This window comes from Chelonia mydas, chromosome 16 (assembly GCF_015237465.2).
Source record: "Chelonia mydas isolate rCheMyd1 chromosome 16, rCheMyd1.pri.v2, whole genome shotgun sequence".
NCBI classification, from domain to species: domain Eukaryota; kingdom Metazoa; phylum Chordata; order Testudines; family Cheloniidae; genus Chelonia; species Chelonia mydas.
Genome location: NC_057857.1, coordinates 4,324,506 through 4,336,989, shown reverse-complemented (window position 1 = coordinate 4,336,989; position 12,484 = coordinate 4,324,506). Strand labels below are relative to the sequence as shown.

The 12,484-nt window shown below is 56.8% G+C and overlaps 1 protein-coding gene across 1 annotated transcript in view; it reads left to right on the top strand.

Moving 5' to 3' along the window:
• LOC119563858 overlaps positions 1-12,484 on the top strand; it is a 58,535-nt gene that overhangs the window by 20,424 nt on the left and 25,627 nt on the right. Inside the window, exons 14-20 of the mRNA XM_037880003.2 lie at positions 321-445; positions 773-994; positions 1,309-1,446; positions 2,329-2,486; positions 9,543-9,624; positions 11,080-11,295; positions 11,622-11,762. Coding sequence (XP_037735931.2) covers positions 321-445; positions 773-994; positions 1,309-1,446; positions 2,329-2,486; positions 9,543-9,624; positions 11,080-11,295; positions 11,622-11,762 — 1,082 coding nt within the window. The remainder of the gene's footprint in view (positions 1-320; positions 446-772; positions 995-1,308; positions 1,447-2,328; positions 2,487-9,542; positions 9,625-11,079; positions 11,296-11,621; positions 11,763-12,484) is intronic.

Genomic DNA, 12,484 nt, shown 5'->3' with positions numbered 1-12,484 from the left:
CAACCGCTGGACGTTGCGCTTGACCTTTGCAGAAGTGTAAGGGATGACGGGAACTTCCATTGCCTTGCCCAGAAGCCTGGCACAGGGCTCAGCTGTGGTGCACGTCCAGCTAGAGGCCATTCCAAGTTCTTAGCCGTAAGCCCTTGTGAGCCACCCAGTTGCAGTGCCAGGTCTGTCTTACTGGTGAATTTGGTGTTTATGTGGCTAAACTGAGCCCCGTGCCCTGGAAGTGACCCCTCTAGTGCATGCTGGGATGTGGCACTTCACCACCCCACCATGCTGCTCCTCACTGATGCTTCTCCACCACTCTCTGGTTCCAGCTGGATTCTTCCTGCAGAGGTTCCTAGTGAAATGGTCTGTGTCTTGCTGCTGCAGTCTGGCTTCCTGAAGGAGGAGGCGTGCCAGAGACCTCACCACTGGGTGTGTCAGACCCCGCAGAGCAACAGTAAGAATCTGCAGAGCCATCTGCTAGGCTTCTGGAAAGGAGCCTGGATGTCCAGTCTGGCGTGGGGGTTTTTCTTGCTGGAGGATCCCGGGGCTGTGGGTGCCTTGTTCATTCTCCCACTGCTCCGCGTGGTGCAGAGCAACGGGTGCTGTTGTGTGCAGGGGCAGCGCAGGTTGGACAGGCTGGGAGGCTGTGGGGGCTGGGGATGGGCATGTTACCATCCTGGGTGCATGGACAGCAGCTTTGCTTCTGGGAGGATCTGCCCAAGGGAGCATGTGTGAGGCTGATCCTGGAATAACCACCCACTGGGCTCCTCTGCCCCTGCAGGGTTCTACGTGGAGGTCTCTGGGAAATCCTTTTATGGAAGCTTGTCTGCAGAGGGGAGCTTCTCCTCCCTGCCAGATGCCAAAGCACAATGCACCTCCCTGGGCTGGGGCTGCAGCGCGGTGGTCAGCAAGGCCGGCTCGTACTACCTCTATCGTGGGACACGCTTGGTGAACCTGGAGGATCCAGCCATGGACCCAGCAGCTGCTGTGCACATCAAAGCAGGTACCTGGGGAACCATTCACTTGCCCCTTTCCCTGCAGGCTGCAGCGGTTCCTTCTTGCCTCTGAAAGCAGGGCCAGGAGGTTTTGCCCACAGCTGTCAGAGAGCCTGGGTGCTGTAGCTGCAGCATGTGCCTTTGCCCTGCGGGGGATCCAAGTCCGCAGACAGTCTCTGCTCCCCTTGCCTGGGATCACCTCCCTTCTGTGGTCCTGCATGGAGCTCCAGAGAGTGGTGGGCCAGGATGTTGGAGCTGGAGGGACGCAGGGGATTCCTCAGAGGGAAGGGGTTGGATCACGTGTGTCTATTTCCTAATGCAGGGTGTGTTCCGGGCTATATGGGGCAGGACTGTCAGTCCGAGTGTCCTGTGTGTGACACTGGAGTGAGCTGCAGCCCCCTCACAGGCACCTGTGACGGCCTGTTGTACTCCAGACAGCACGATGGCTTACAGACAGCAGGTCAGCAGCATGGGGGGGAGGGACTCCGGGCATTGCCAGGCTGGCTGTGCTTAGCTCTGACAGCCCAGCAGGGGAGTATGGCAGCCTTGGCTCTGCGGGGAGGGCAAAGAGGCGAAGGCCAGGTCATCTCACAGCAGCTCTGCTGCTGACATGGAAACGGCAGCAAGTACTGGCAGATTCCTGTGAGCTCCCACCCCAAGCCGGGGCCTGCGTGGGGCTGTGCTGTGGACCGAGGGGCTGCTCTACACCCAAGTTGTGCTGGGGTAACGGAAGGTGTGCGACTGCACTGCGTAGGTGAACGGTGGAGATTGACTTTGACCCAGATGAAGTTAGCTGAGCTTGTAGTATGTTGACCAGAGTCTGCTGGTGCCCTGGCCTCAGCCCCTGGCCTGTGTGACCAGCCAGTTCACTGCGAAGCTGACTATGCCTCCCCTCTTTTAGGGGCTCTTCTCCCCCAGTGTATCCTCTACGCTGCCTGGGATGAGAACATCCCAGTCTCCCTTCTCCTGGGCTACCCTGATCCTGTCAAACTGTTCATCCACTGGGACCATGCGGTGCACCTGTGGAGGGGCAGGGCCTCCCTAGTCCAGTAATGCTTTATTCATCACACTGATATCTGTTTTCTCCTGAAATGCCCCAGCCCCATCAGGGCCGCCAGCAGCTCTGTCCCAGGACATGGAATGCCCAATGTGTCCTCTGAGTGTCACGTTGGCAGGATGAGCCTGGGACAGGGACAGCACGGTGCTAGGGCGTCACTGGTAAATGTGGTCACTGCATTGTTCCTTACAGTGACGCCCTAGCGCCGTTCTGTCCTGCGTCATCTGCACAGCTTCACTGCCCCTCTGACTGTGATGGTGACTAGGCACTCCCGTTCTTTGGCAGCATACATCTCTCTGAAATGTCCTCCCTTCACCGACTGGGTGTTCAAGGATGGATCCTGTGTGTTGTTGGAACACAAGGGCAGTCAGAATGAAGCGGAGCCCATTTGCAGAAGGTATCTGGCTGCTGAAGTCCTGGAAATCAAGCCTGCCCCAGACCTGGTGAGGAGATGCTTACTAAACCTTGGATCTGGAGTGGATGGTGGTTGGAGATGTATGTCTGATGTTGTCCCACATCACAGGACAGAGAGGTCCTGTTGTGCGTGGGTTTGCTGCTAGGGATCCGGTCTCCTATCCGAGTTTGTCTGGAGTCCATATGGACATTTCCTGGGTTGCAGAGAATGCTGGGAAGCATCTGGTGTACATTACATGGAGTCATGTGCAGTGATGAATGCATGGCCCTGGTTGTCATACCCCCGGGAGCAGGAGTTTGGGGTTCTTTCCCTGGAGGATGTGAGTTTGGAGTGCATCTGTGAGGCCCTGGGAAGCGATCCTGAGATTGAACATGCTTTACAAGGGTTTGAGCATATTTCAGGGGCACAGATCATCCCTGGAGCAGCAGTGCCTCTCTCCCTGCACCTAGCCAGCCCTTCTGTCTGTCCTGTTGACCTAGCCTTGCACGACTCGCTTCCCAGGCACCCTGTGAAGCCGTGTCAGTCAATGGAGAGTCTAGCCCTGGTATAGGCCGGTATTGCACTTACCTATGGTTTGGGCCCAGCATTCTCTGCCCCCCCCAACCCAGCTGGGTGCAGACAAGAAACCAAAGGGCAACATGAAAACAAAAAGACCAAGGACAGCATAGGCCTATTACTCAATGAGGAGGGAAAGACAATAACAGATAACACAGCAATGGCTGAAGCGTTAAATGCCTCTCTGCTTCAGTTTTCACCAAAAAGGTTAACAGTGGTAAATGGGGTAGGATCTCGGAGGCTAAAATAGGGAGAGAACAGGTTAAGAAGTTAGAAAAGTTAGATGTCTTCAAGTAGGAAATGCATCCTAGAATACCTAGGAAACTGGCTGAAGACATCTCTGAGATAGTCGATTATCTTTGAGAACTCATGGAGGATGGGGAAGAACCTAGAAGACTGAGAAAGGGCAAATACAGTCCCTACTTATAAAAAGGGGAATAAAGACCACCCAGGGAATTATAGACCAGTCAGCTTAAGTGTGGTAACCAGGAAGACAGTGGAGCAAATAATCAAACAATCAATTTGCAGGCACCTAGAAGATAAGGTGATAAGAGTCCACATGGACTTGTCAAGAACAAATCATCTCAAACTTTCTTTGACATGGTAACAAGCCTTGTGGATGGGGGGGGAAGCCCCTCAGTTTTAGTAAGCCTTTTGATACCATGTCACATGATCTTCTCATAAACTAGGAAAATGCAGCCTAGATGAACCTGTTATATGGTAGATGCACAACTGGTTGGAAAAGCATACTTAGAATAGTAATCAATGGTTCGAGCTGGAAGGGCATAGTGAGTGGGGTCCAGCAGGGATATAGGGTTTCTAATTGTGGGTAACTGGACCCCTGAGGCCCCACTGCCCCCCCCCCCGGACCCCACCTCATTGCTCGCTTCTCCCCCCCGCCATTGCTTACTGTATGGTCTCCACCTCCTCTCCCACCCCAGTTGGGCTCCCTCTGCTCCAGGGCTGGGATGGGAGCTGCTTCAGCCTGACAAGGAGCCTGCCTGCAGGTAGGGGCTGGCATGGGTTAATGACCAGGCACCTCCCCACTCCCCGTGGTAATGAGGCTTTTGATTTGGGTGCTATTTAGGCTTGCCAGATCCCTGAAAACCAGGCACCTGGCAACCTTAACTGGCACCTGGACACAGAAGCCAAAAACCAAACTGTCTGCCTAAAACCTGGACAGGTGACCTCCCTACAGCAGGGATCTGTCCTGGGTCTGGTTCTAGTCAATATATTCATCAGTGATTTGAATAATGACAGGGAGAGTATGCTTATAAAGTTTGTGGATGATACCAAGATGGGAGGGGTTGCAAGTGCTTTGAAGGGCAAGACTAGAATTCAAAATCTTTACAAACTGGAGAAATGGTCTGAAATAAATAGGATGAAATTCAATAAGGACAAATGCAAAGTACTCCACTTAGGAAGGAACAAGCAGTTGCACAAATGGGAAATGACTACCTAGGAAGGAGCACTGTGAAAAGGGATCTGGGGGTCATAGTGGATCATCAGTCTGAGATGTATTAGCAGGAGTGTTGTAAGCAAGACACAAGAAGTAATTCTTCCTCTCTGCCCAGCACTGATGAGGTCTCTACTGGAGTATTGTGTTCAGTTCTGTGCACCACACTTAGAGAAAGATGTGGACAAATTAGAGAAAGTCCAGAGGAGAGCAACAAAAATGATTAAAGGTCTAGAAAACCTGATCTGCAAGGAAAGACTGGGGGGAAAAAAATTGGGTTTGTTTAGTGTGGAGAAGAGAAGTCGGAGAGGGGACACAATAAGCCTTTACATAAAAGGTTGTTATAAAGAGGAGGGTGAAAGAAATTGTTCTCCTTATCCACTGAGGACAGGAGAAGAAGCAATGGGCCTAAATTGCAGGAAGGGCAGTTTAGGTTGGTGTGATAGACCCAGGCCAGTTGGGTACAGCAGAGTAGCCATATTGGGATCCAGGAAGTGGGTGGGCTAAAGGATTCCCCCCCCTCCCCCCAAGCCTAAGGGGGAGGTCCAGAGGACCTGGAAAACCAAATAATTACAGGGGACAACTAATGAACAACAGGGACAGGAGTGCGGTCAAAGGGTCAAACGATGGGAACCTGACGGGGACACTGAGCAGAGAACCCCAGACGGTGCCCACTGCTCCTCAAAGGCGTCAAGGGAGTCAATGGATGCCGCCCAAAGGAACTCTGCCCGGAGGCGTGAATGGACAGAGGATCAGAAATAGGCCCCACAGTCACAGGAGACTCCATCGGCCAACCTCCTCACCCTGGTTTTATAGATGGGCACTTTAGCCAGGGCCAGGAGGAGGTTGACCAGGAGGTCCCGCAACTTAGCGGGGTCACAGACAGGGAGTGCATAGATAAGGAGGTGAGGGGAAAAGTGCAACTAAAATCTTAACAAAATATTCGTGAGGAGCTGGAATAGGGGCTCCAGCCTGGTGCACTCCAGGTAGACGTGCGCCAGGGTTTCCCTCACGCCGCAAAAGGAGCAGGTGTCCGGGATTGAGGTGAACCGCGCCAAGTACACGCCCATGCTCATGGCCACGTGAAGGAGCCGCCAACTAATATCCCTGGTGGGCCTCGGGACTAAGGTGGAATAGAGGCTGGCCCACCGGGGCTCCTCACCCTCTAGAGGTGGCAGGAGGTCCCGCCACTTTGTGTCAGGGCGGGACGCGAGGGTGAGGACATGAAGGGTGTGGAGCACGAGCGTGTAGAGATGTTGTTTTGGCGCGGTCTGGAACCGGACCGGCTGCAGCTCGCATAGCCGGCTCACGGTGAAGGGGCCAGGGGGGTCGGTCGGGTCCACGGGGCAGGGGCCCGATGAAAAGGTCCGGTACAGCAGAGTAGCCTTATTGGGATCCAGGAAGTGGGCGGGAGAAGCCCGTCCACTGCTAAAGGACCCCCCCACCCCAGCCTAAGGGGGGGTCCACAGGACCTGGGAAACAAAATAATTACGGGGGACAACTAATGACCAACAGGGACGGGAGTGCGGTCAAAGGGTCAAACGAAGGGAACCGGACGGGGACACCGAGCAGAGAACCCCGGACAGCGCCCACCGCTCCTCAAAGGCGTCAAGGGAGTCAGTGGACGCCGCCCAGAGGAACTCTGCCCGGAGGCGTGAACGGACAGAGGATCGGAAATAGGCCCCGCGGTCGCAGGAGGCTCCATCGGCCAACCTCCTCACCCTGGTTTTATAGATGGCCACTTTAGCCAGGTACAGCAGAGCAGCCCTATTGGGATCCAGGAAGTGGGCGGGCAAAGCTCGCCCACCGCTAAAGGATCCCCCCCCAGCCTAAGGGGGAGATCCACAGGACCTGGAGGCCAAAAAATTGCGGGGGACAACTAATGAAAAACAGGGACGGGAGTGCGGTCAAAGGGTCAAAAGAAGGGAACCGGACGGGGACACCGAGCAGAGAACCCCAGACAGCGCCCACTGCTCCTCAAAGGCCTCAAGGGAGTCGGTGGACGCCGCCCAGAGGAACTCTGCCTGGAGGCGTGAACGGACGGAGGATCGGAAATAGGCCCCGCAGTCGCAGGAGACTCCATCGGCCAACCTCCTCACCCTGGTTTTATAGATGGCCACTTTAGCCAGGTACAGCAGAGCAGCTGAAGGCAGATATACTGGACACTGGATTAACAGTTTTCTGTTCCCTGACTGACCAGAGCAGGGGCTGCTCCAGGCTAATGAGAACATCTGACTCCAATTAACCTGCAGAGTCAGGTGAGGCCATTAAGCTAATGTGACCACCTGACTGTAAGGCCCCTCTGATACTATAAAATGGCTCACTCCAGTCAGGCAGAAGAGAGCCAGGGAGCAGAAGTGTGGCTGAAGGGCTGGTTAATGAAGACACCCTCAAGTCGTTGGTAAGGGAGAAGCAGGAGAGCTGTGGGGAAGTGGCCCAGGGAAATGTAGCAACTCTGGCAGTGAAAGGTTGGCTGCCAACGGCTGCTACCATTAGGGTCCCTGGGCTGGAACTCGGAGTAGAGGGCGGGCCCAGGTTCCCCCACAACCCACCACTACAGAAACACCTCCTGGGAGGGGAAGACGGGCCCCTGTCAGGACAGGAGGCTAAACTGTTTCGGTATGAGGCCGTAGGAGAAACAGAGACTGGGAATTCTCTCACCAACCTCCTTGCTGGCTTATGATGAAAAGGGCTCAGTAGACTGTATCCCTGGCTACGTGGAGGGTTGCAGTGAGCCTCTGAAGCTAGCATAAACCACCTGGAAGCACAGGACCCACGGGGACAAGGTTGGAGCTCTGCCACAATGGACATTAGGAAAACCTTCCTAACTCTCTGGGCGGATAAGCAGTGGAATAAATTGCCCAGAGAGGTTGTGGAATCGCCATCATTGGAGGGTTTTAAGAAGAGGTTAGACAAACAGTTGTCAAGGATGTCATAGATAATACTGAGCATAGGCACTGACTCCATGAGTGCACCAGGCTGGAGCACCCACAGGGGAAAAAAATTAGTGGGTGCTTAGCACCCACTGGCAGTCAACTTCCCCCTGCCCCCCAGTGCCTCCTGTCTGCTGGCAGCCCTGCCAATCAACTTCTTCCCTTCCCTCCCAGTGCCTCCCACCCACTGCGATCAGCTGTTTCATGGCATGCAGGAGGCACTGGGAAGGGTGGGGTGAGGGTGTCACGGAGTCCCCGGACGATGCTCTGGAACTGCTCCCCACGAAGCCAGTCAGGACTCTGGGGAAAGTCTCCTTTCTGTGAGCAGCCTGTCTTCAGGACCCACAGCTCACACAACTTCCACCTTCCTGGGTCTGACTTCGGAGCATTCAGCATCCTCTGCCCCTCCGTGCACTTCCCCCAGCGAGTCTGCCCAGGCTGGGTCCTGGGGAAGCCAGAGGGTCCTGCACCCCAACTCCGCAGTCAGACGTGACTCTCAGCCAGCCAGTAAAACCGAGGTTTATTAGATGACAGGAACGTGGTCTAAAACAGAGCTTGTTTTTACAGAGAACAGGACCCCGCAGCTGGGTCCATTTTGGGGGGGGGGCAGTGAGCCAGACAACCACGTCTGCACTTCACTCCATGTCCCCAGCCAGCCCCAAACTGAAACTCTCTCTAGCCCCTCCTCCTCTGGGCTTTGATCCTTTCCTGGGCCAGGAAGTCACCTGATTCGTTTGTTCTCCAACCCTTTAGCTCTCACCTTGCAGGGGGGAAGGGCCAAGCCATCAGTTGCCAGGAAACAGGGTGTCGGCCATTCTCTATGTCCAAACCCCTGCACACACCTGCCCTCTAGGGCTCTGCAACGATCATACACCCTTATCCCACCCCCTAGATACTTAAGAACTGCATAGGGGAAACTGAGGCACGCACTCAATATTCAGAGGAAACATTAAGAACAGTCCTGCTTCGTCACAGAGGGCTTGAGAGAAGTGGGGGATGGGGCCTGGGGCAGAACCGGAGATTGAGCACTCCAAGGGCCCAGGGGAAGCCTGCGCCTGTGATATTGAGCCCTGCCTTAGTGCAGGGGACTGGACCAGTTGACCCCTTCTGAGGTCCCTTCCAGCCCTACATTTCTGTGATTCTAAGTGCTGGTGAGATCGTGGCAGCTGGGGAAGGGGCTATCTGGAGGAGGGGCTAAGATGGGACAGAGGTTCCGTCCCACCAAACTGCCCCTGCAGTGGGGAGGAGACCTCTGTGAGGTTCCACTTGTGGTGTTCTCCAGCATGGCTCCTGCTGGGACGTTGCAGGGTCTGACTCTATTCTCCCCCTCTCCACCCAGGGATCTGTAGGGAAGGGACCCTGCCCACCATGTGCAGTCAGAAGCACATGCTCAGCAATGGCTGGTGGTCTGCTAGACTCCTTCCTTATGGCAGCACCACTCTATAGGTGCAGTGCCATCCTGCAGCTGCTCGGTCAAGGCAACCCATGGAGTGTGGTACTATTGCCAAGCCTGCTTCACCCCCACCTGGCCCCAGACTGGCCCGCAAAGCCCACAGATGGGCATCCCCTGGGTACCAAAGGAGGGGGGCACAGGAGAGGGCTTCCTGGGTGATATGGACGCAGAAAACTAACAGTTTGCTTCCCTGCTGCTCCTGCACTCTGCAAGGGCAGAAAATCCCTGCAGTACTTCCAGGGCAGGGACCCTCTAACTGTGGGGTCCCAACTGCCCCCTGCCCCGGAGCTGGCCAGCATGGGGGAGCTGCTCACGGGAATGGGCCATGCAACCTGTGCTCACGGCAGCCCCAGGGGCCAAGCCTCCCAGAGTGTGCAGAGCACAAGGTAGGGTTTGTAACACTTGTCAGAGTTACCCCCGTGGTGGGGGGGGGCCAGCGACAGGACTGAGGGAAGGCCTCCTGGTTGAGGGAGCTCTGGCGCATCCTTGATAGAGCATGGAAGGAGTGGCTCTGGGCTCTTCCTATTCGAGGGCAGTCAGTCTGCTCTGCAGCTCCCGGATGCCCTTGGCTTTGCCTTTCTCAACTCAAGGCCCTGTACTGTGCTGGCCCAACGGCCAGCCCCTCTCCAGCTGTAGCCCTGGGGAAGGTTTCTTCAGCCCAGCATATTCCTGTTCTGCTTCTTTCAGCTCTGCGGGACCCCTTATGAAGGCCGAGGTCCTGAGAAGCGCTGTCCCTCGGGCTCCTTCTGGTCTTGCCAGCGAGCAGAAGGTCAGAGCATTGGCCTCCCCCACAGGAGCTTTCTCTGCTTGTGTGAGGCGGGGCTGGGAGTTAGGGAGCCAGGGGGAGCATGGGCCATTTCCCTGTGCTCCAGTGGCAGGCTCCTGGCTGGGATTGCCAAGCAGAGCCCTCGACATGCCTTGCAGAGCAGGGGCAGCTCAGACTTGCTGGCCAGTCGCTGTGTGAGGAGAAGTAGGGCTGAGTCTCGGCAGCTGCCAGACACCTGAGCCAATTCTCCTCAAGGGCCTCACTGGAAGGGGCGATTCGTTATTCTCATGCTATGCTGTGTGAGGGAGATGTCCCTTGCTTTCCTTTCCCGGCAGCTCGGTCTGTTTGGTGTTTGATCTGGGGTAGGGGGATGCTGCAGTACTGATAGTTGCTTCTGTTGTGGGTCAGGGATTCGGGGCCTGCTGTGCCTGAGCAGTGCTGCCCCCCTACCCCCACAACCTAATCAGTCATTGGGTCATGGAGCGGGGATGGTGTGTTTCTGGAGGCTCCTTGCTTCTTGTCTGAGCAACAGAGCCTGGTTCTCCTGGCACTCGTGCTGGTGGAGATCAGGAGTCTGCCCGTGGCAGCCACGGGAGTTCTGGGGGTGGCACTCGGACGAGAGTCAGGCCCATCAATTTGAAATCTAACCATTTGCCCCTCTAGGCTGAGCTCCAGCATGGCCCCGTGCTGAGAATCTCACTGCTTTGGCCCTGGAGTGCTGAGCCAGCTCCCTCCAGAGCTCCCGGCCGCTGCAGTGAGATTGGAGCTGGCCGCTGAGCCCAGGCCTGCAGGGCTGTGCAGAGCAGGGTCCCAGCCCCTACTGCTCCTAACTCCCACCTGCTCAGGGACCAAGGTGCCAGGGCTGGGCTGCCATTGGGGACTGAGAAAAGCAGCCCCCCCAGTTCACCTGAACCACCCCCCCTCCCCCCCAGTTTCTCTGTGTGCCGTTGCTGTGGTTTCTGTGGGGCTGTGCAGCTGCTTGAGACTCTGAGCTGGAATGGTGCCCGCAGAGGCTGCTTGTCTGCCTGGCCTCCAGAGCTCCTCAGCCAGCTCTAGTCAATGCAAGGGAACCCCCGGCAGCCCCAGGAACTCGCCTTCCCATGCAGCCCTCACCATTCCCCTGGAGCAGGGCCAGGCCTGGCATGTACAGGGAGTGCTGTGAGCAGAACTGTGAGGGGCAGGGCCTGACCTTGGCCTCTCTCTTCCCAGGGAGCTGCTGGTGGTGGGGGCTGAGTGGGCGGGATGGAGACTGTTGTTGCCTGTGATGAAGGGCGAGGGGCGGGGAGTCTGTCCCTGCCTGTGGTGCAGGTGGGCAGGGAGATTAGGGCTGGGGCGGGGGGGGCAGGGAGGCTGTCACTGCCAGCAGTGGGGTTTGGGGGGGGGGGCAGGGAGGCTGTTGCTGTGGGGGGTGCACAGGGAGGGTGTCACTCACAGGGTTGCGGGGAACCCTCTTTGCAGAGGTGGAGCTGCCAGCTCTTCGGGAGAAGATGCTCATTTCCTTCCAGGATTTTGTGTGGCAGAGACATGCTTCGCTGGGGGCAGCCAAGGACTCCTGCTTCCTGCAGAGAGAGAACTGCACCGGGGTGATGCAGCTGCATGGCACCCACTACACCATGAACGGAACGGTGCTCGTCGACAGTCCTGGCTCCGGTGCCACCCTCTACATCAAGTCAGGTAGTCAGGCCCCGCTTTGCTGGGTGGGTCCCAGGGGGCAGCAGTCTGGGCTGCCCTGTGGCTGCTTTTTTCTCCTGCATGGGGCTAAACCCAGTTCACTGGGGCTCCTGTGGGTCTGGAAAGCCCTGCTAGCTGCTGCCCAGCCCTGTGGGGAAGGCTATTATAGGTCTGGAGCTGGGACCAGGCTAGTTTGAAACACACAGGGCCTGCTCCTGCTCCATCAGGCATTGGTGAAACTCCCTCTGCCTCCAGCGAGAGCAGGATCGGGCCCTATCGCTAATGGACCCCGCGATATTGCTGTGCGGCTGGTGTGCTTGTCTTTGCAGCCTGCTCCCCTGGCTATTCCGGCATGAGGTGTGCAAGGCGCTGCCTACCCTGTCCTGGCACTCGCACCTGTAACCCCCTGAATGGCCGCTGCGAAGGGCTCCTGAGCTGTGTCCACAGGGTTGGCCTTTCCTGTCTCCATGGTAAGGGTGCAGCCCCCCTCATTGCGGGCGCAGTGGGGTGTGTGTGCATGCAGTGCTCTGATGGGAGGCACATGCACCCTTCTGCTATCTGGGGAGGGACTGGGTGAAGCCCAATTATCGTGAAGGGGGAGGAGATGAATGGAGCCGGGCTGAGCTGAAGGGCAGAGCAACCAGTCCTGAGCCCCCACCTGCCACTTGGTGTAGCCTAAAAACATACCACGGAGAGGAGAACCCCCTACCCGTCTGGCTTTGTCAGGGCACAGGGTGGGTCTGGGGGGGTTCTTACCCTCAGGATACCCTGGAGTAGATGTCAGCCAGGCTGCAGCCGTAGCCAATGGTGCAGGGGCAGCTCTGTACCCTGCAGCCTGTGTGCTGTGCTCCTTCCCGTATTGCCCAGAAGTGGCATGGCCTCTGGAAACTCTTCTTCTCCTGCGCACATTCGGCTGGCAGACGGCATCTGGGAAAGGCAGGCCTGGCCCTCCCTGGATTGCATGGTGGCACTGGTGAGGGCATGCCCCAGTGCAAGATGCACTGCCAGTACTGAGGCGTGGGAAGGCACCACCACACCCTGCAATGCCTTTCCATCCCTCAATGGGCGCATCGGGATCCCCCGGGGAAGGAAACATTGCATGGGAAAGGGTCTGTAACACGCTGCTGGGGTACACTGAGCTGGGAGCCGTCATGTTACCCCTCCCCGCCACAGCAAGAGGGAGCTTTGCTGG